This window comes from Seriola aureovittata, chromosome 21 (assembly GCF_021018895.1).
Source record: "Seriola aureovittata isolate HTS-2021-v1 ecotype China chromosome 21, ASM2101889v1, whole genome shotgun sequence".
NCBI lineage: Eukaryota > Metazoa > Chordata > Actinopteri > Carangiformes > Carangidae > Seriola > Seriola aureovittata.
In genome coordinates, this window is record NC_079384.1 from 4,326,140 (window position 1) to 4,347,362 (window position 21,223).

A 21,223-nucleotide genomic window follows, 5' to 3' on the forward strand; every position below is an offset into this window, starting at 1 on the left:
TGCATAGGAGACCCGACGTCGCCTCTCTGAAGGCTCCAACCTTGTTACTGCATGATGAAACAGGATCAACATATTCTACGTAAAAATTACGACAAACGATACAGAACATGCCGATTTCCAAAACAACAAAACGGCTCGTTATTTCGAACATCACACAGTTATTAAAAATTAGACAAGGGTTATGTAGAAATTAGAAATTCGTGTGTTTGGAAAGGTTGAAGGTTTTTGTTTTTCCTCTGTTGCCTGTCGATGACGTGACATCAGCGAAGGGATTTTTACAGGGTAGTATCATTAGAGTGAGGTGTGCAGTGTATTCAAACAGGCTTAGATTTGCACAAATACTTATAAACGCAGCTTTTAATTACCAAACACCTGATGTTCTTATAGTTACAAATCAAAATAAATAAAGTCAATAAATAAATAGTCTTTTTAAACTTACATCAGGAAGCTTTTGCTGCTTTGTTTGTTTGTTTGTTTTTATAATTTCTCCCCAACATTTGCAGTGACGTATGAAACTTACTGAACTTTCAACCTAAAAGTCAGCAGTTCGTCCTGCTCGTTTTTAATTTGATATGGCGATACTTGTCTTCCTTTATCAGTTTACTGTGGAGAAAAAAGCAAAAGCCTGAGGGCTGCAAACATTTCACTACAGGGAGTCATTTATCAGAGCGATAGAAAAAAATTCCAGACCTCCAAACTTCTTTTTTTTGATTACATCAGTCATTTTAAGGAACGGTTCAACTTTGTGGGAAAATTGCTGACTCACTTTCTGGCCGACAGTCAGACAAGAAGCTCGAGCTTCTCGTGTAACTCTTGGACGGGAAGCAAATAAACCCATTTCCGCCGACTGTCAAACAAATTTCTTGAATATTTTTCTTTTCATTTCTTTTCTGTCGATTTCAACCCGACAATCCGCAGGTTGAGAACCGATCACCTTTACACATGCTTTTCACAACATTTCAAATCTAGCTCCACCTGCGCTCAAGTGCATTTACAGATAGTCACTCCATCCTCTGCCCGTTCCCCAAATACTCCTTCAGTTTCCTTCCCCAACCCCAAATCCTCTGGTCCTGGTTTTCCAGCGGCAGGTCCGCACAACATCCGTCTACTGTCTCTACCACCGAAACGTGTGACCGTCATAGGAGCTGGCTACAATAATACTGGATTTCTACACTTGCCAAGTCGACAAATACAGTAGTGCTACAATATTAAGAAGGAAAATAATTCCTTACACGTGGAGCTTGTCACAGCTCTCGAGGCCGAAACACATTGAGAGTGAACTGAATGTTGTCGCGCTTATTTATTACTTTAATTATACTTGTTTGGTGTTTTTGTGGCATTTCAAAACAACCTTGAAAATGATTTTCTGAAGGCAGTGAGATGAAGGAAGATCTGTTCCTTTCACATTAAGCCAAGCCTGATTGTAAACAACAGGCTGTTGCTACAGTTTTTCTTCATCCTTTTAATCCTCCTGAAATCTACCGACAACCGTCTCCATCTGCTGCTGTGAACACAGACGCGCTGACGTTTGACACGTGACTTTTGGCAGTGGCGGCACACGATTCATATCAGCTGAGAAAAAACAAAAAACAAACACAGGAGTAAAATTCAGACCTCCGCTGAGCTGGTCCCTTTAAAGTGAAACTCTTCAGTACTTCGGTTAAATCGATTCAGATTCGCTCAAAATGCATTTCGGCCTCAAACTCATCTGCTTCCTCAGCAACTCGACTCTTCAAAGACACTTTTTCTCTAAACCACTGATTTCCCAACTAAAATATATCCCCTACAGGTCAAAGTAAAAAATGCTAGCACCGAGCCCCGAACCACTAAAACTTTCCAACCCCTCAACTAAAAAAAACATTCAACCCAGACGACGAAACCGCGGCCTTCAAAAGAAAACATTCAAACATTTACATTCAAAGCTTCATTTCTGACCCTGTCCTTTATCCTCAAAACCTTCACCTTCCCATAACCGAGCCACTTCAGGCTGACCCACGACGTACGCTAAGCTCCGATCCCTCTCTTCCTCAGACCTGGTCCCAAACCCTCACACCCTGAAAACATAAATTAAATCCACGTCTCCTCCGCCGGGCTCCGCTCCACGCCGAGACCTTTTCCAGCCCTGCAGCCTGGAGCGCTGCTCTAGGAGCTGATGATCTGACCTGACCAGGTCTCGTGCTTGGTGCCTGGATTGAGGTGGGTGATCACCACCTCCACGGCCTGGATCTTCTGGTTCTTGGGAGGGATGGGGCACACCTTGTATGTGACCTCATCCCCTTCCATAGGCACGTACTCTCCATCAATGCTGTCGAAGAAGCAGAAAACGACGTTACAAGCTCAGCACGACATTTCGTTCACAGGCAGTGACATGAAGTCTGAGCTGGCACCGTCTCCGTCTACATTGAATTGTCTTTTTTGTGACCTGATGAAACCTTCCAGGCACCGAGAACTGATTTAATCGACGTGATACAATGACAAACGAGCAAATAATGATGTTTCTTCAGCATTTTTCCATCACTAATTTCCATTTCCACACAGCTCACACGTCTTCCTGCTCCCGAACAAGTACTCCAACAATTTAGCATTGCACTTCCATTAAGCTGCTAGAGACAGATTTAAAAATCAATGATCAAAATCGATGCAGCAGATATGTCCGGGCTTTTAGTCTCTAGTATGGGTCCAGCTCCAGAAAACCGGCACTTCCCATAAAAGCAGCTTCATTGCATTTTTAATTAGATCACGACTGGTCACAGCACATGTTCGGTTTTCTTTTTATAAAAATAATTTGTGTTGTCTTCAGACTTCGAGAAGAAACTGAGACTTTTAGAAACGACGACACACACACACACACACCAAAGTAATTGTTCATTAATCTAAATATTGATATTGATTTGAAGTCATATCATCCATCCCTACTTGATTTGTTTAAAACTGTAGCTGGAAAATCAAATTCCTCCAATAATAGTTGTTGTTGTTTCATTTTATAAGCTCATGAAAATGATCAAATAACAATAATAATAAAAAGGTTCTGATGGATGTTTGTCAGTTATCATCATATCATATCATATCACCTAATCAGCAGGTCAACTTCCAAAAAACCCTTTGCCAGTAAATAATTCACCCGTTGGCTCAATGGCTGCTGGGTGAGGTCACTCACTCAGAGATGTGGACAAAGATGTCCTCGCCTCCGTGAGAAGGACGTATGAATCCGTGACCCTGAGACCTGGAGAAGTTTTTACACACCCCTTTAAACACTGGACCTGATTTGGCTCGCACTGTCCTGCAGAGAAAGAGAGACATAGAGAGAGGGAGAGGGAGGGAGGGAGAGAGAAAGGGACAGTGCATCATAAATCATGACCTCATTAGCGGCGTTATTTTTGTGTAATTATTCAGCCTGTACGCTCCTACTCACGCTGAGTATGTCCGGGTGCGTTTGGTTGGCAGTGGGCTGGGCAGCTCTCCAGGCTGCGGCGGTTTCCTCTCCCTCTCCCAAACCCGGCTGCCCTCCCTCAGGAAGGGGAAGGAGAGCTGCAGGGGGGTGCGCGGGGAGGTGAGTGGCAGTGGGGAGTCCGCCGGCGAGGAGGGGTCCGGGTCTGACATCTTGACTTGTTTCACGTAGAGTGTTTTTTCTTTTTTCTTTTCTGTTTTGGGTTTCCTCCAATGGCACACAAGGAAGAACAGGAAGGAGGGTTACACCTCCTGCATGGCAAGTGTGTGTGTGTGTGTGTGTGTGTGTGTGTGTGTGTGTGTGTGTGTGTGTGTGTGAGAGAGAGAGGGAGGGGAGATGCTCAGAGAGGAGGTTGTACAGTGAAGGAGTGGAGCGATGACACCCTGAAATAAAGGAGCGAGAGAGGTGGATACAGACAGAGAGAAATTAAAGGTCCCATATTCTTCTATTCTTCTTCTGTGTTTTATTTGCAGTGTTGATCCCTGAGAAAATATATTTGTATAGAAATAACGTATAAAAAGGATGAATCTGCCTCCCGTTTTAGAAAGACACACTGAGTTAGCCATCAACTTTTTGACCAGTGAAAACCAAGTATCTCCAAATTTGGTGATGTTGAAATTTTCAGATAAACAAGGATTAAATGTTCCCAAATAAACCATCAAAAAGCCCGTTGGGTTGTTTAAAAAAAAAAAAAAGAATTGTGAAAAAGCTGAAGCGACACTTTTGTGCTGAATCATCCTCACATCAACTCCGTGTCATTTATTGGGAATATTTATGAGAAGGGCGGATAAGAAATTATTGCCCAATACAGATAAACTGGCTGACATACACGCTTCATCAAAACACGACTCGTCTTCTGGCTGCATTGCATTCTGGTCTTTTAAAAAGCTCCTTTTCTGATATATTGAATACAGCATTCAGAAGAAAATCCTGCCCGAGTGCATATTGTGTGTTGTGCCTCGTATATATTTGATTTGTCCATTTATCAATGTTGAATGTTGGTGCAGGATGGTGGGTGTGGAGAGAAGCCAGCAAAAGTTTTTCTCCACTGTAGCCGCTTGGCGACAGTCGTCATATAAAACCGTAAGCTACTGTAAAGAAAACCAATCAATAAATAACATAGCAGACCCAGATGTTGGGCTGCTCTGATCTTTTATTTACCGTCGTTAAAGCTGATCGCAGCTGTGACAAAAATGAGAATTACAAAGCAATTTGATTTCCAAGTCTCCAGACTCTGATCTCGCCGGCTTTGAAAAATGTCCCAAGATGATGTAAATAACAATCCTGCCGCGGAGAGGCCTCGGCTCGCCTCATCACACTTTGTTTATATTAAAATCCATTACGAATCGCTCTTCATCCACTGCACTCAAAGCAAGACGCTGCTCTCTGAAGCTTTTCAGTCTTTTTTTGGGACGAATGAGCTGCGTCTCTGCGCCTCGACACAGACCCAATTATCTCGTCGTAACTGGGACTTCAGACGTATCGTCGTCGTCATGACACTCACTACAAGTACGGAGGGCTGCGGGGCATCGTTCTGCAGAGGTTAGACGCCCGCACTGAAACCTGGTTGGATGCTTTATCGGGGTTATCGTCAGCAGCCGCCTCCCAGTGAACGTTAGTGTTGACGCCTGCAGGCTGAATGTTTGACACACACTGATGAGACGAGTGTGTGTCAGAGCGAATCCCACAGGCTCTTCTCAATATCACACTCCGCCTCTCTCTCTGTCTCTGTGTCAGTCTAAATATAGTAGTGTGTGTGTGTGTGTGTGTGTGTGTGTGTGTGTGTGTGTGTCATGGGCGGCTAAAGACAAGTCATAACCTACATATACTCTTCAAGTTTTAATCCTGCAATAACAACTTTTCCTACATTTGGAGAGTTTAGCGTCAACACTGTGATGACGCCCCGTGGTGCTGTTTCCAAAATGCGGCGCTACCGTCTCCCTAGTGTCTCCTCATTGGTCCAGCCTCCTCCTGCTGGGCGCCAATGATTCTCACTGGATGCAACTGTCAGCTGATGAATAACATCCTTTAGCAAGATTTATCGACTTCCACTGTCCTGATTTGAGTCGAGCAGTGAGGTTTAGATTTGCGTCTATCCGTATGTCCAAATATTACAAGGGTGCAAAGGTCCCAGCAACATCATCATTATCATAGTCATCATCATCATCATCATCCTCATCATCCTCATCATCATCATCCTCATCATAGGAGTGGCTTTAATCTGTCTGGTTCATAAGCTCATTTAGAGAGCAGATACTGCAAATGGCTGATGACTGAGGCTTTTATCCTCCTGGAATCATGTAGATGCAACGATCCTGATCAACACACACACACACACACACACACACACACACACACACACACACACACACACACATCTGTCGTCACGGTGGCACCGATAACCACGACTGATGGATGACAAGGCATAAATAGCCCGTGTAGCCTTAAATTATTCAGCAACTTGACTGGTGGAGCTCCTCTTTCATTAGCCCCCTCATTATGGGGCCCGAGAGCGAAGCCGGCAAATGGACTTATTTAATGAGTCTGCAGTGCTTTCTGTGTCGGATGAGCTGGTGAAACGTTCAATCAGGAGGGTGTCAGGCTGCCATGAAAAGAGAGGCCTGATCTGAGAGTGGACTGAGGAGGAGGAAGGAAGAGAGCGAGAGAAAAAGACAGACAAAAGGCCAAAAGCACCTCCCTAAATGTGAAACAGGGGCACTGTGGCTGTCTGTACTCCCTGTGCATCAGCATGGGAGACACGTCAACTCTCTCACACACACACACACACACACACACACACACACACACACACACACACACACACACACACACACTAGGCTCTGTGTTTAAACTTTAAATCAGCCTTTCTTGGAGACGAACAGTGTGTTTTATGGTATAAATCAGTTTGAATGTGAGCCTGGCTGAGCCTAAATAATTCATTACAAAATAAAAGCCCTTCAGGCGGGTTGTTTCCAGAACATTCTCACACTGTGGAGGCTTGAGACAAGAGGGCGAGAGGATGCTCGACTGATGCCCCCCCCCCCCCCCCCCCAAAAAAAAGAAAAGTGACACCAAAACGCGTCTGTGCTTTAAAAAATAAAAACCAAAAACAAACGCCGCCACGTTTAAAAAAGATGAAGAAGACTCCGGTGGTAAATCTTTGCTGCTGCACGGCGGGTTTTTATCAATACAACACAATACTGGGCTTAATCCGACGCCGTCTGCGTGACACGGAGAATAAAAGGCTTGATGTGGAAAAAAACCACGCTACAAATCGTCCATAAATCACCGCCCCCCCCCCCCCCCCCCCCTCTCACCCCTCCTCCCCTCCCCTGATCGATTAAAGCTTTACATACCGTGAAAAGCGCCGATCAGCTGTCAGTCAGTCAGACGCGCCGCGGCCTCGTGTTTTGTTTTTTGAGGTAATTATGTCATTAAATCCGGTGCAAGCTGCGGGAACATGCGGTGGATCAGTCACAGGATCTGGGTTTGGATGCGGCGCACACGGGGCGGAAAAGAAAAAGCAGCAAATGAAAAAAAAAAAAGAAAAAGAAAGGAAGGAGGCGGCAGAGACGGAGGGAGGGGGGGGGGGGGCAGCGGGGGGGGGCAGCGGGGGGGGGCAGCGGGGGGGGGCAGCAGGGGGGGGCAGGGGGTAACTGTGCTAAAGAAACAACAGCGGGTTTCAGCACATCACAGTCACCGCTTTGTTCTGGTCATGGATGGAAACGTTTCTTCATGTTTTAATCGGCACAGTGAGGTTTTAATTGGATGTTGAATTTACTGTTTATTTATTATTATTTGCTTCACCCATCACAAACCATCCAGGTACATACTATACTTCACCGGGTCATTTCTCCATCCATTTATTATTATCATCATTATTATTATTATTATTATTATTATTATTATTATTAGCCTATTATTTCTCCTGTCATACTGTGGCGTTGATTATGTTTTTGTTTGTCATTTCAGATTTATTTCATACTAGGCTTCTTTAAACTCAGATTCAATGGACACTACAGTGTAAATGTAAGATAATATGATAAAGTGCATATTTTCTAATGGGAATAATAAATCTGAAGGTGGGTTTACAGGTAATGGAGTTTCAAAAAAGTTAATAGCAAACTAAGAACACCTTTCTCATTTCTCTCTGTTTCTATTTGGACTAAACCAACCGAACATTTACACTTATATCTGCTAATTACCCTTAATATTGAAAGGTGATTATATACTGTATGTGTCATTCACAATATTTATTTGAAAAGAAGAAATCAGATGTTCTGATCCCAACCCTGAGGACAGTTGCAACATATTGAATGTGCATTAAATTTCACTAACAAATATTTGTTTTACAATAATGTAGTAGTATTATTTATTTATACAATAATATCATACTAGTATTTGTTTATTTAGTAATATTTAATCTATAAAATAAGTTTTTGAGTTTTGTTTTGCATAGAACATAGTCCTTCCATGAAGTTAGAAAAAGCACAATTTATCTATTTTATTGCTCATGATGAAAACAACAGGCAAATATATTATAGACCATAAGATGCAAAATAATAGTTTTCTCTTACATGTAAAAATGGCCAATTTTAGTTGCATCTTGTTTACACATATGTTGCCTATTTTGATCTAAAAAAAAGTTGAAAAATACTGTTGTGTGTTTTGTTTGGCTGCTACAACATGTTGCAACCGTCCCGCCCTGTTAGTCATGGACAAACAACATGTAGACACACTGACCTTGACACATGGTGAACACGTCTCTGACAACTCAACAAAACAGTGATTCAAACTAAGGTTTTTTATTTTTTCCTTATAATTATTTGACATTATTTTAAATGTGTTTTTGATTTTTTTTTGTTCACTTGTTACCTTGCCTGTGTTATGTTTTATATAATTGTATAAATATTCAGTTTTGTTGTATATTGAAGTTAAAAAAGCTTAATTAATGACATGGGGAGACACTTAACTTCAGCAGGTCTGCACTTACTGTGGTAAATATGATGCTTGTAGTTTAATTTGATTTTCACATATTTTCTTTTCTTTTTTAATAGAAACTCTACAAACTGACATTTACTGCTCTGATATGTATATTTGCTTTATATTGTACAGGTTCAGTGTTGTTGTTGTTCTGCATCATGTTGCTGTTTTCCATTTTTCAATGTTCTTCAGTCACTGGAGACAAATTCCTCCATTTAAAAATCGTTTCCGGACCTTTAAAGCTGCTTCTTGTTTCTGTGACATTTCACAATGACCTAGAGTTTCAGATAGTTTTTTTTCTGCACAAATCGCATAAGAGAAGACAAATGTCTCATTATGGAGGGATGACAACAGTTTAAATGCTCACTGGCATCCAGGCATGGGTAGAAATATGCAGCTTAAATGCTCTAACTTCAGCCTGGTCTCCAGTTCATCCCACAGCTCCACGCTGCTGGAGTCAGACCTGACAGCCGTCTCCTGTCAGTAAATTATTAAATCTGATTGTAGACAATATTCAAAATATCCAACTGCTGCTGATCAGAAGCACCTACGACTCTTCTCGTTCTCTTCACACAGAATCAGAAATCACAATGTGTCGGATGTAAATTCCTTCCTGTGCCGACACAAAGCTGACGTTATGTGTGCAGCTTGTTTTTCCTTTTTCTCCAGATGTGTGAGCTCGGCTGTGCAGAAACACCTGAGCTGTCGAGAACCTGTCGCTCTCGATAGGATAGAAGGAGAGATTCACATTTGAAGGGATGGATAAACACATAGTCTCACTAGGATCCTGCTTAACACGATATTCACCACAGGATTTTAATTGTAAAGATTTGTTCATTTAATCCGGTTTATCTTTCAAGTCCCGAGACGACTTTAGAGATTCCCCACTTCACATCACTGGAGCCAAAGTAAATGACATCTGATTTTTTATCTTTTTTTTTATTTTACAACCCACTGGCATTTCTGTAATACAGAAAAGATAATCTGGGAGAAAAACATTGAAATGTACACGGAGCCAGACACTTTACATACAGTGGCATTAGAAGAATGGAGTGGTTTAAGCCGTCGTTTGATTCACTTGTTGGTGCATTTTGTTTGCAGGGACTGGGTGAGTGAAGGTTCATGAGGACAAACCCCCCCCCAGCTTGTTTCAGCTTGATCTCCCATGTTGAGGTTTTGGAGTGAATTTCAGTTCATTATATCCATCGAGGACCAAAAACCATCTGACACAATAATCTGGATTTAGCAGCCACATTACTTAAAATCAAGTACGTGGTAATTTACAGCGTAACATCAGTTTTCCTCCACCATTACAAACTACAAATCTTTTGTTTTTTTTCTTCAGTACAATTTTATTTGTGTTGGGGCAAGGGTAACACAAAGAGCGACATGTTACCCCTAGAAAAAAAAGGGCACTGGAAATACAGGATGAAGGACATAAATCCAAGATCAACCTGTGCGTGACAAAAGAAACCTTTATGAAAAACTCATACAGGATCTGAACCTTTTGCAAGAAAGACATAAATAAATAAACAATTGGGAAAAACCTTAGGATGCGTTTGACCTTGTAAAGAGTGTAGTATTGATCGGGAGGGGAGGTTAAGGATGTATCAGGGAAGAAGAGGTTGAGTTACTGCATTTTTACACAGTATTAAAAGCATACAGGTTCCTTTGTCTATTAGGAAATGTCTGCAATGTAACACTGACAATATGTACGGTGATGGATGAAAACACACTGTAATACAGGACATGTTCCCGCTGTTGTACCGTAATCTATCTGTGATGTTCAGTACATCCCACAATGCTCCGTTATCTGAATCTAGATTTATGTTGAATCCATTTTCTTTCAAACTGCCTCATGCTGTCATGCGATCTCCTAACATGTCCCAGAAAACATTTCAACAAGCCGTAGAGAACGCTGTCATTAGGTGCTGCTTTTAAAAAGTGGGGGATTTAGATGAAGAACAGCTAGCTGCTGTGCCGTGTGGACACTGCAGTTTCTCCTCGTGTCCAGTAGGGAACATTCAGGCTAAACCGGAAGTGTCTGAGTGGATGAAACGAATGTGTGCGCACGAGTTTTGCTCTGGATCCATATGATCTCTGCAACTACAGCTTCACTAGACAACAAAATGGAACCCAACCAATAGCAATGTTTACCTGCCCCGGCGTGGACTTTAGAAATAACACGGGGGGAACAGGTTAAATGACAGCGGCTGACAAAAAAGCGCCATGCAGAGTGCAACACAATCCTAAAGCAACAAGGTGACAAGACTGCCGTCCTCCGGCTTCAGTGTGCAGCGGCTTCACACGCCGTACTGATCTGTTTGAACAGCTGCAAAAACACTGGCAGAACATCAGCTGGCAGCGTCACCGACTGGGTCAGAGCGTATAGTGTGTCAAAGTGTGTGTGTGTGTGTGTGTGTTTGCGTGTCTCTGCTTTGTTTTCACAAACAGACTTTTGATTTGGAACAAGTTATCACTATTTGACTTTGAAACGCAGCAGCTTACGATTCCTTCAAGTACACGTTGTTCTGACAAATGAAGCTGACACGTTCCATCATCGACATCAGCTGTGGCACTGAGTCTGAAGTAATTCACTAACATTCAACTCTTCGAGGTATACCGACACATTACTTCAGTCCAAACTGGGTGCTAATGCAGGTGATGGAGCAGTCGTCAACATTCTTTAACCCCCCCCCCTCGTTCTTCCCCACAATCCTCCCTGTTTTCCCCCCTGAAAATCCTCCTCCTTCTCCTCCACGTTTGCTCTCCTCACTCCTCCTCCTCTTCCTCAGTGCTGCAGCTGCTTCATCCTGTTGAGGGCGGAGCCTGCCTGGAACCATTCGATCTGTGTCTCGTTGAAGCTGTGGTTGAGCTCCATGGTCTCCGTGCTGCCGTCGCCGTGCTTCACGACGGCGGACAGAGGCTGGAGAGGATGAGAGGAGGAGTGGACGATTTCATTACAAACGCTTTTCATTAACAGCTGCACAAAAGTCAGGAGTAAAACAAAGTGTAAGCAGCCCAGTTTTCCAGCTGCTATGCGCCCTTACCTTTCCTGGAGCGAAGGTTTCGAGTCCCTTGATGGAGATCTTGTCATCAGGACGGATCTTATCGTAGTCTGATGGGTTGGTGAAGGTCAGTGGGAGTAGACCCTGCTTCTTCAGGTTAGTTTCTAAGGACAGGAGGGAGATATATTTGTTGATTGGGAGACTGAATGGCATTACAAAAAAATCTCATTACATAAATGTTCCCCAAATACCGTGAATTCTGGCGAAGCTCTTGACAATGATGGCTCTTCCTCCCAGATGCCTGGGCTCCAGCGCTGCATGCTCCCTGCTGGAGCCCTCACCGTAGTTGTCATCCCCGACCACAACCCACGACACACCGTTGGCCTGTTCACAACACGATGGAAAGATTCAGTGGGACATGGGTCAGTGACTGTTATGCCTCAAACAGAAATTAGTGCAATTCAAGAAAGATTACAATGAATAATGAAAAGAACAAAATCAAGAGCAAAAGTAAAGAGGTAAAATGATTATTTTTAAGAGTGTGAACAAACTGCAGTGGAGGACAAAACTAAAGTTTAATGGAGGCCAACTCCAAGTCTGTGAATCCAAATTTAGAACCATGACAAAGCTCTAGGACAAACTACCTGAGGAAACTAGAGGCATGACGCCAAAGAAAATCGGCTTTAGCCCAATAATCCGGCACCGGAGCCTTTCCTCTCCGTGATCCTCACCTTGTAGTGACGGGCAACATCAGGGACTCCTCCATACTCTCCTGTCAGGTAGTTTTTGATCTTGTTGACGGCATCGTTCTCGCTGTTGACCGCACCGATCAGCATGTTGTTGGAGATGTTGTCCAGGTGACCGCGGAACTTCAGCCACGGTCCGGCGGCGCTGATGTGGTCTGTGGTGCATTTGCCCTTCACCTGCAAAGATGTCGCAAAGAAGAGTGATCCTCTCTCCAGCAGCAGCAGCAGCAGCGAAAAACGTTTAGGTAAAGACTAAAACAGGCCGGGCGTCATTGAAAAAGACCTGACCTTAATGAGAACCCGCAAGTCCTCCAGATCTTTTCCGCTCCATTTGTCGAAGGGCTCCAGCAGCTGTAGCCGGTTGCTCTGAGGGCTGACGTCCACTTTAAGGCTGGTGCCGTCAGCGGGTGGGTGCTGGTAGGTGTCCTGGCCTGGGTCAAAGTCCCTGGCGGGGAGTTCATCTCCATTGGGGGGGTCAAGCTTGAACTTCTCACCATTAGGGGCTGTCAGGTAGTCTGTCTCCGGGTTGAAGTTTAATGTGCCCGCGATGGCGAGGGCAGTGACAATCTGAGGAAAAAGAGGCGATGGAGGGTGTTTAGCCCGTGTACACTTATGCCATCACAACTAACTAGTGTTGCACATCTAGTCGTGTGGATTATTTTACCTCAGGGGAGGTGACAAAGGCGTGTGTTGCAGGGTTGGCATCATTCCTGGCAGTGAAGTTTCTGTTGAAGGACGTGACGATTGTGTTCTTCTCTCCCTTTTTCACGTCACGCCTGAACAAAAACGCACAACATATATTAACAGCCATGTCTAACTTCTATATTGTATGACTCTGTACTACATGGTGGGTACACCGCCAAAGTTCTGGCTTTACCTACCTGTCCCATTGTCCGATGCAGGGCCCACATGCATTTGCCAGGACCACACCTCCAACATCTCCAAGGACCTTTGACTACAGGAAGACAAAAACACATGTCAGCCTCCATCACTTTACCCAGGGTTAAATCATTACTGTGAGCGGGGTGCAACTCCTCGCTTTCTGTGCGTGCTGCCACTCACGTATCCATCTCTCTCGATGGTGGCACGGATCTGCTCTGAGCCGGGGGTGACTGTGAACTCAGCTTTGCACTTCAGGCCTTTATCCAAAGCCTGCTTGGCCACAGAAGCAGCGCGGCCCATGTCCTCGTAGCTGGAGTTGGTGCAGCTGCCGATCAGGCCTAAGAAGTGGGAAAGGAATAAAAAAAGAGAACTGAAATAGTAAAACAGGAAGTATCCAAAATAAAATCCTGGTAATTTTGATCTGTGTTCTGTAATTAAGCGATGTAAAAAGCAGGAGTGTGAATAAAGCTGTACAGCATATCCACCACCGGGTCAGTTCTTACCAACTTTAACCTCCAGTGGCCAGCCGTTCTTCTCAGCAACAGCTCCTACGTCAGCCACTGGGTGAGCGAGGTCAGGGGTGAATGGTCCGTTGATGTGGGGCTTCAGCTGCAGACCGAAACAGCAGAACGGCCAAGGAACACAGTTATTAACTTTGTCATATGGACTGTGACCTAAACCTCTTGCACTTACACTCTGCAGCTATGTAGAAGTATTTAACAGGACATCGTCAAAGTCTAGTAGATGTCTGGACTACGTCATATTTACATTCTGCCGTCTCATGTCACCCCCTCAACGCACTTCCTATCGTTCTCCATTTTGAACTATCAAATGACTGACAGAGATGCCAAAAGAAGTGCCAAAAATGCCAGTGCCAAAACAAAGGACAGACCTCGTCCAGATTGAGCTCGATGACCTGATCGTACTCGCAGCCTTTGTCTGGTACCAACAAGTCTGAGTATTGATCGGCCAGGGCAGAGATCTCTGAGAAGAAACAAGAGACAGGGACAGTGTTGAGACACAGCAGCATGACAACAACCCTATATTTATTTATTCATTTATTTTAATGACTGTGATTCCCTTCATATTTATGTTTTATTATCAAGTTTTTGTTAAATTTTGTTGAGACCATAGTCAGAGGCCATATTCAAAGCCAAGATAACACCAACTATCACAACTTTTAGGGTATAGTGTCAGCATTTTATGATTAAGTTAATCATCACTGTACAAAATGATTAAATATGGACATGTAAACTGTAAAGCCTGAACATACGTCCACGTCCAGTCTTCTCCAGGTAGGTCCTCATGCGGTGGTTGTAAGGGAAAACTGAGGTTGTGGCTCCAATTTCTGCTCCCATGTTGCAAATGGTGGCCATTCCTGCACACAAAAAGAGAGACACATGAATGAGGTCTGTCAGGCTGACACAAAACGGTTAAAAAGTTTTCCCCAGTGGAATAATACACAAGAGACAAACAAGCTACGAAGCAAAATGAGAAAGAGACACTGAAGTGTAATTAAGTCTAACGGAAAAAAGCTTTTTTCGCCAACCTGTGCAGGAAATGGAGTCGACTCCTGGTCCATGGTATTCTACAATGGCTCCAGTGCCTCCCTTCACTGTCAGGATGCCGGCCACCTTCAAGATGACATCCTTAGGTGAGGTCCATCCAGAGAGGCTGCCTGTCAGCTTCACTCCAATCACCTTAGAGGGAGAGATCCAGTAAATTGCGGTTAAGACGTTCAGAAATGGAACTAAAGAAATCCACTGTATAAACAAAGAGATGGAAAAGATGCCGACAGCTGTAAAATACTATCTTCTGCTGACCTTGGGACACTTCAGCTCCCATGGAATTCCTGCCATGACATCTACAGCATCAGCTCCTCCGACTCCAATGCAGATGGCACCAAGCCCGCCACCATTTGGCGTGTGGGAATCTGTGCCAATAAGCATCACTCCTGGGTAGGCGTAGTTCTCTAGGATGATCTGTTTAGATTTAAAAAGTCTGACTGTTAGCATAATTATAGCAGTGTAATTACAAGTGTATTCTAAAAGTGTATTTACAGTCAGACCAAAGCTGCAGTTAGACTTTAAGCAATAACACCTGATGGATGATTCCAGAGCCCGGTTTCCAGAAGCCAACTCCATATTTTGCCCCAGCACTGGCCAGGAAGTTGTAAACCTCGTGGTTGACTTCCTAGGATGAGAACGATGACAGCTCATTTTAACGTGCGCTGTGTAGCATTTTAACAAAAATGAATCATTTAAACCTACAAACAAGACCCCTCACCTTTGCCCTGGCCAGATCCTTTATCCCTCCGATCTGGGCCTCGATCAGGTGATCACAGTGGATGGTGGAGGGCACGGCCACTCTCGGCAGGCCGCTGCTGATGAACTGGAGCATCGCCATCTGGGCCGTGGCGTCCTGCATGGCCACGCGGTCAGGACGCAGCCGCAGGTAAGTGCGACCGCGGTCGATGTCCTGATTGTGGGGGTCATCGAGGTGGCCGTATACGATCTTCTCTGACAGCGTGAGCGGCCGATTGAGCCTGGAACATGAAAACAAAATATTATTGACAGAAGGATGCTGTTATGTCAGAGGACGTTTCAGTGGGGAAAAGGTTCAGTGGGGCGAAGAGCATGAGAACATAGGTAAACATAACCAATACAAAGTGGAGTATAAGCAGTTATTAGGTTAAGCATATAAAACATACAGTTTTTTCTATATTCAAATTAAAGTAAATAAAGTAAGTAAAGTAAATATCAAGGGTTTCCTACTCTGGTTTAAATGAGCTATTTCTAAGTTTTGCTATTGATACATAGCCAACATCAGCAATAAGCGACGATAGCATCACGCTGCAATGGTTTGGTATTTGGTAATGGCTAGCGGGTTAGCATGCGAACTTCAGTTGAAGAAAAGAACTGACAAAAATAGAAAAAAACAAGAGGCTTGCTTTCCGCTGCGGGAGACAGCTCTTAGTGAGTAAAGTAAAGAAGTTTGATGCTAACTGTGGCTACGCAGCAATAGCAAAACTTACAATTTGCCCCTTTAAGCAAAATCCATTTCCTTTTGCAAATCAAAGTTTTTCTTTTTCATCCTACAGTAGTACAGTGAAATCTCTGTTTCACCTCTTCATTATGTCATTTTATGACCACCAGTTTATGCCAGTCTAAACTTCAGGAGTAATTACAGGGCTGAAGCCACTGATCTGCACACCAGCAACATTTACATTTACTGTGAGGGACAACACAGCACTAAGTCTCCCTTACATGCACACACCCTTTGAACAACAAATGACTTGACAGTAATTTAAGCACAGTGAGGCAGAAACACTAGAGAAAGGGCTACACCTATGGTGAAAAAACTGTGGCAAAGGACAAACAAACATCGAGTTCAAACAGTCCCACAGATAAAGAAATGCGGGAAGGAACAATGATACGAGTCTGCGTCATTCTGCACAAATGTCCACTTTTAGATCAGTAGTAGGAGAACACTAACCTTTTTCGCACAATGTCAATGTTGGACTGGAGTTTCTCGTAGTTGACGAAAGAAGTGGGCTCAAACCGGCTCATAGACACTTGTGCCTTGGCTCTGTAAGCTGCTGATACATGCAGGCGCCGTACGCCATGGCCCAGCGCCAGCTGGAGACAACAACAAGAAACACATACAAGCATGAGCATAATCACATATTTTGCCTATGAACAGACTGTATTCAGGCAAACAGACTATCCCTCATTCAAAAAGACTTTGGTAAATTTTTGTTTTGATGTTGTATTCTTTTGACACTGAAACAACTGCGTGAATATTGTCTAACATCATACTGATACAGGAAAATGACTAATGAGAAGTAAACTTGTGAATGCAATGGTGGTTTGCAGTCTACTCTCTGGTGTCTCATTTCAAATCTTACCAAGTGAACCCTAACCCTAACCCTAAGAAACATCCCATCCCACCCCCATAAGGTTGACCATAAACGCATTCTCTAAGGAAACGCTGGCTCCAATCCCCAAAATAACAAACGGCAATCTGTAAATGATCATACATGTTGGAGAAGCTAAATTTGTGCCATGTTGTGCTTGCAGCTGATGAGGTAACAACACAAAAAGGGGCAGACACTTTGAGCTGTTGGCTTGTGTCCAGGAGCTTGCCACATCAACTTCCTGGACCTGTTCAGGTGCCCTTGAGCAGGACACTTCACCCACAGACTCACTCCAGTGAAGCTGAGGAGTAACTACCATGAGAAGACTGAGCATTTACAAGCAGCTCTGTTTTCAAAAATTATGTTCCAATGCGTGATTGTAAAGGAAGGTAATACCAGGAAAGAGCAAGAGTGTTCAGGAGACAGTCTCCAGATAAAAGAAGACGACACATAAGAGAAGCAGCTGAAGGTCGCCTATGACCAGATAATCTGTGGTAAAGAACTGACAGTAAGCAGCTGAGCCTGCAGTCATTAATCTGCTGACTTTTGCTGTCAAGGAGCTAAAAGCAGAGTGTCGCTGTCAGTCAATTCAGGAGCCAAATCAAAAGTTACTACATCAATTAGAAAACTAATTACAGTTTCAGGCATCAATCATAAAGCCAATGAAGGCCGATGAGTCTGAGCACTACATTGGTGTTTATTATTCACTATCCATTGTTGTAAACCAAATATATCAGCTCTGATACACAGCAATAACACTACAGACCATTTCCTGACTCAACACAACATTTAATAAAGACAGCTGAATGTTACTTTAATATATGATCCGTTGTAAGTAAAATCTGACAGCTCACTGCAGTCACAGGACATATGGCACACAACCCGTTATATCTAATAGACTGAATGAATTAGTTTCTCTTGTACCAGTCCTGCAAATTAATGATTAAGACTGAGTTTGCTGTTTTAATTGTTATAATTTTCCTGATATTTTCTCTGACCGTTACACGTTGCTCGCCTATGTGCCTTCTGGGAGCTCTAACCTTGTGGTTAACCTTGCTAGCGAAGACCAAACTCCATTTCAAAAACTAGCCTAGCCGTGTTCATTTAAGAGCTGAGGGTGTCGATAATGACTCCTTGTTAACGGAGAGATCAGCCGTGATTTTTTAAAGCCGGTTGACAAACTAGTTGTTGCCCACTGGATGCGCTCAATGCAGCCGGGACACGATGACCTGGCCAGACAGCCGGTGACTGTTTCACAGCCTTTTTATCTGCAGTAACAACTCTCAGTCCTCTAGTTAGGTTAGAATCACATTACATTACATTTATATAATCTAAGATAGCAGGTGACATCCTCACTAGGTTATAAATATGGTCAAATTTCCTCTTACCTGAAGCCTGGCGACAGTCAGACAGTAGGTTGCCATTTTGTTCACTGACAAAGATGTGCCGATCGGTGGTGACGTCACACAATTGTAAGCCGCGGCTTCGCAGGTCCTTTAAGGAAATAATATATTTAACATCTTAAATCGTATTCGAATTTTTTACAAAACGTATTTCAAACTTAGATTTCTACAGAAGTTTTAGTTTGTTTATAAATTTGATATAATATAAATTAGAGAAGTACATGAACAAGAAATAATTTTAATATTTGTTTGATTTCTATATAGCTGAAAGGACAAGAATGATTTTTATTTTATTTTCTACTTCTTATTTTTTAAAGTTAAAATTAATAACGATTTATTCCTACATTGTCACAATTGTTTGTCAGAAAATCATTTCTTATGGTACATATTCTTGAGGAAATAAAAAGGGGGATAAAGAGGAAGATACGATCAGTGGTTGGTTTCTTTTGTCTTTCAATTTGGAGACGCTAGGGGGCGATAATTCAACTTCTCATACAAAGTTTACAGGTCAAAGGCGAAAGTTGAAACAAATCAGCAGCGCTCGCCTTACGGAGGTCCGAAATGGCTAAACATCATCCAGATTTGATCTTTTGCAGGAAACAAGCCGGCGTTGGTATGGTTCAACCTGTTTCATCTCACCACTTATCTAATATTGTTTTTTTTTATTGTTTTTTCTGTTACTGGATGCACTTTATTGTTATTTTGCGCTAGAGATACCATGCTAGCTAACATGCTAACGGTTCCATCATGGATTTCATTGAATGTATGTTAGACATGGTGCTAGCTTAGAAATGTCTCCAGGTCCATTTCGCTTTCACCAAATATTATATTTCGGTATATTTAACAATAAGGTTTATTGTTAACAACGTTACGTATTCCAATGTAGAAGGGTGTTATCAATGCGAATTCATGGCCTGGCTATACTGACTGGCTCTGACTACTTTGTTTTCATTCCCCAGCTATCGGGAGACTTTGCGAGAAATGTAAGTATTCCCTTCCCAATCCGGTACAACAGACTGAGTGTTTAAACTGTCGTGTGTTTTCCTCTACGTTAAAACTGCTACCATAAGTCGGTATTATTTTTTTCGTAGTTACGTTGAGGTTAGGTCCACATAATCAGGCAGTTTAATGTTTGCCTTCACACATGTTAATACTCCAACAATACCAAAACCCAATCATGCTAAAGCTAGCTAAATAAAGAAGTACTGGTTCATGTATTATACAATTAATTACATATGTATTACAACCTATTACAGTCTGTAAACATTGTTATTAAACGTTTGAAGCTATATCAAGCAAAATTCTCATTTCACATTATAGTCTACACTGTTATGTGGCTGCTGGAAAAGTAAGCAGCTCAACGATATCTGAGTTAAACTTGCATAGTTTCAAAAAAGATTTATCCTTTTATTTTAAAAACTGAATTATTAATGAAATTCCTATAAAATATCTCTTATCCTTCATTTCCCTGTTCCTCTCAGGTGATGGAAAGTGTGTCATCTGCGATTCCTATGTGAGGCCGTGCACGTTGGTGCGCATCTGTGATGAGTGTAACTACGGCTCCTATCAGGGACGCTGTGTCATCTGTGGAGGCCGGGAGTATCTGATGCCTACTATTGTAAAGAGTGCACCATCCAGGAGAAAGATGTGAGTAAAGTGTTTGTGGATTTAACCAGGCCATATTTATGAGGTTTTTGTTATCTTGCATTACTTGTTATGATGTACCGACCCGTATAAAATATAGCACTTACAATTTAAACTTAGTAAGTACAAAATGAAAATGTTTTCTTTAACAATCTTTTTCCTGTTTTCTTTATAGCGAGATGGATGTCCAAAGATTGTAAACTTGGGCAGCTCTAAAACGGATCTGTTTTATGAAAGGAAGAAGTATGGCTTCAAGAAGAGGTGAAGACGCTACAGCCCAGTCCCTGTTTTAGTTTTTCAGCTTTTGCAGATTTTCTTTGAAACCTCGAGAAACATTTTTGACTTGTTAATAAAACTCTGTTTTATACTTTCTGTCTTTTTTTCTCTGTGACTTCTTACTTGCATATTAAGAGTCAAGGTTTTGAAATTTTCCTCATGCTCACACAATGTTCAATATGAATGGTTACTGAACTACACATAGACATGGGCTAGTTGAGCCATTTTACCCAGTAAATTCTATCAAGAATCTATTGAGTTTCAAAGTTAGTTCATTCTTCTTTGCCTTGGAATCAACAGTTCACAAAATGATACCACCTCAAGATTCATTTAGTTCATGTCCTGGAGCTTTTGATCATATACATGATCTTCAGCAGCAGGAGTTTGCCTAGTGGCCATGAAAATGTACTTTAAGATCTTTTTATCCATAAAACAAAATTTGCTCTTCATCATGAACAAAGATGAACTTCCTGTTCACTAAACACTTCCATTTCTATAACTACACATGATACTGTTTAAACTCCTGATAGGTTGTCTGACAGGCTGAATGTGAACGTGTGCCAGTTGAAGATGTTGAGCAGTATCACTTTTAAACTGCAGCTTCTTTCCTTGCGTGTCCTTCAGCTTCCTCCAGCAGATGGCAGTGTTTCACTTTCACACAGTGGGCTGAAAACGACCAGTAGCAAGTTTCCTCTATAAGTGTAATATATTTTTTGTGGACTTGTGTTCAGATTGTTGAGAACCAAATTAAATGATGTTGAGGCATTGACAGATGAATATGTAGTATAGAGTCCACACACACATCAAATTTAAACTTTGATATTTTGAGAACGGTGCATAGATTGTACAATTTATATATTTATTTGTTTATTTATGCTTAGGTCTAGTCCGCCTGGAGACAGCTGGACATTTGGACT

At 42.5% G+C, this 21,223-nt stretch overlaps 3 protein-coding genes across 5 annotated transcripts in view; 1 reads left to right on the plus strand and 2 right to left on the minus strand.

The window, feature by feature from the left end:
* The window catches only part of csdc2a (cold shock domain containing C2, RNA binding a), a 7,177-nt gene extending 187 nt beyond the window's left edge, over window positions 1-6,990 (minus strand). Inside the window, exons 1-4 of one of the 3 annotated variants that reach the window (XM_056366595.1) lie at window positions 6,805-6,990; window positions 3,413-3,641; window positions 3,158-3,280; window positions 1-2,305 (exon numbers count right to left, since the gene is read on the minus strand). The exon at window positions 1-2,305 is cut by the window's left edge and continues 187 nt beyond it. In XM_056366595.1, coding sequence (XP_056222570.1) covers window positions 2,143-2,305; window positions 3,158-3,280; window positions 3,413-3,600 — 474 coding nt within the window. In that variant the 5' untranslated portion in view covers window positions 3,601-3,641; window positions 6,805-6,990 and the 3' untranslated portion in view covers window positions 1-2,142. Of the gene's footprint in view, window positions 2,306-3,157; window positions 3,281-3,412; window positions 3,832-4,609; window positions 5,121-6,804 lie in introns of those variants that run through there. The other 2 variants (XM_056366593.1, XM_056366594.1) reach the window with 2 other exon arrangements.
* A 2,361-nt stretch (window positions 6,991-9,351) lies between these two features.
* On the minus strand, window positions 9,352-18,443 carry aco2 (aconitase 2, mitochondrial). The gene is made up of 17 exons (XM_056366280.1): window positions 18,372-18,443; window positions 16,563-16,705; window positions 15,354-15,612; window positions 15,168-15,260; window positions 14,891-15,049; window positions 14,617-14,767; window positions 14,341-14,445; window positions 13,960-14,051; window positions 13,571-13,676; window positions 13,248-13,405; window positions 13,067-13,140; window positions 12,850-12,961; window positions 12,474-12,752; window positions 12,171-12,362; window positions 11,691-11,823; window positions 11,482-11,603; window positions 9,352-11,357 (listed from the first exon to the last, which is right to left on the minus strand). The coding sequence occupies exons 1-17, from the start codon at window positions 18,405-18,407 to the stop codon at window positions 11,223-11,225; spliced, it is 2,349 nt and encodes a 782-aa protein (XP_056222255.1). The 5' UTR covers window positions 18,408-18,443; the 3' UTR covers window positions 9,352-11,222.
* Window positions 18,444-18,778: 335 nt separating this feature from the next.
* phf5a (PHD finger protein 5A) lies at window positions 18,779-20,402 on the plus strand. Its single transcript, XM_056366287.1, is given in 5 exon segments — window positions 18,779-18,999; window positions 19,346-19,369; window positions 19,868-19,975; window positions 19,978-20,033; window positions 20,206-20,402. Coding segments are annotated over 5 exon segments (330 nt in total). The 5' UTR covers window positions 18,779-18,947; the 3' UTR covers window positions 20,296-20,402.
* The last annotated feature ends 821 nt before the right edge of the window (window positions 20,403-21,223 follow it).

Bases quoted from the DNA above. Each gene is read 5' to 3' on its own strand.
- aco2 (XM_056366280.1), bottom strand. From the start codon at position 18,407: ATGGCAACCTACTGTCTGACTGTCGCCAGGCTTCAG. The intron at 11,824-12,170 runs GTGAGGATCACG...TGTTGTGAACAG, and splicing joins ATGTTGCCCGTCACTACAAG to GCCAACGGTGTGTCGTGGGT. The intron at 11,358-11,481 runs GTAAGGGCGCAT...CATCCTCTCCAG, and splicing joins AAACCTTCGCTCCAGGAAAG to CCTCTGTCCGCCGTCGTGAA.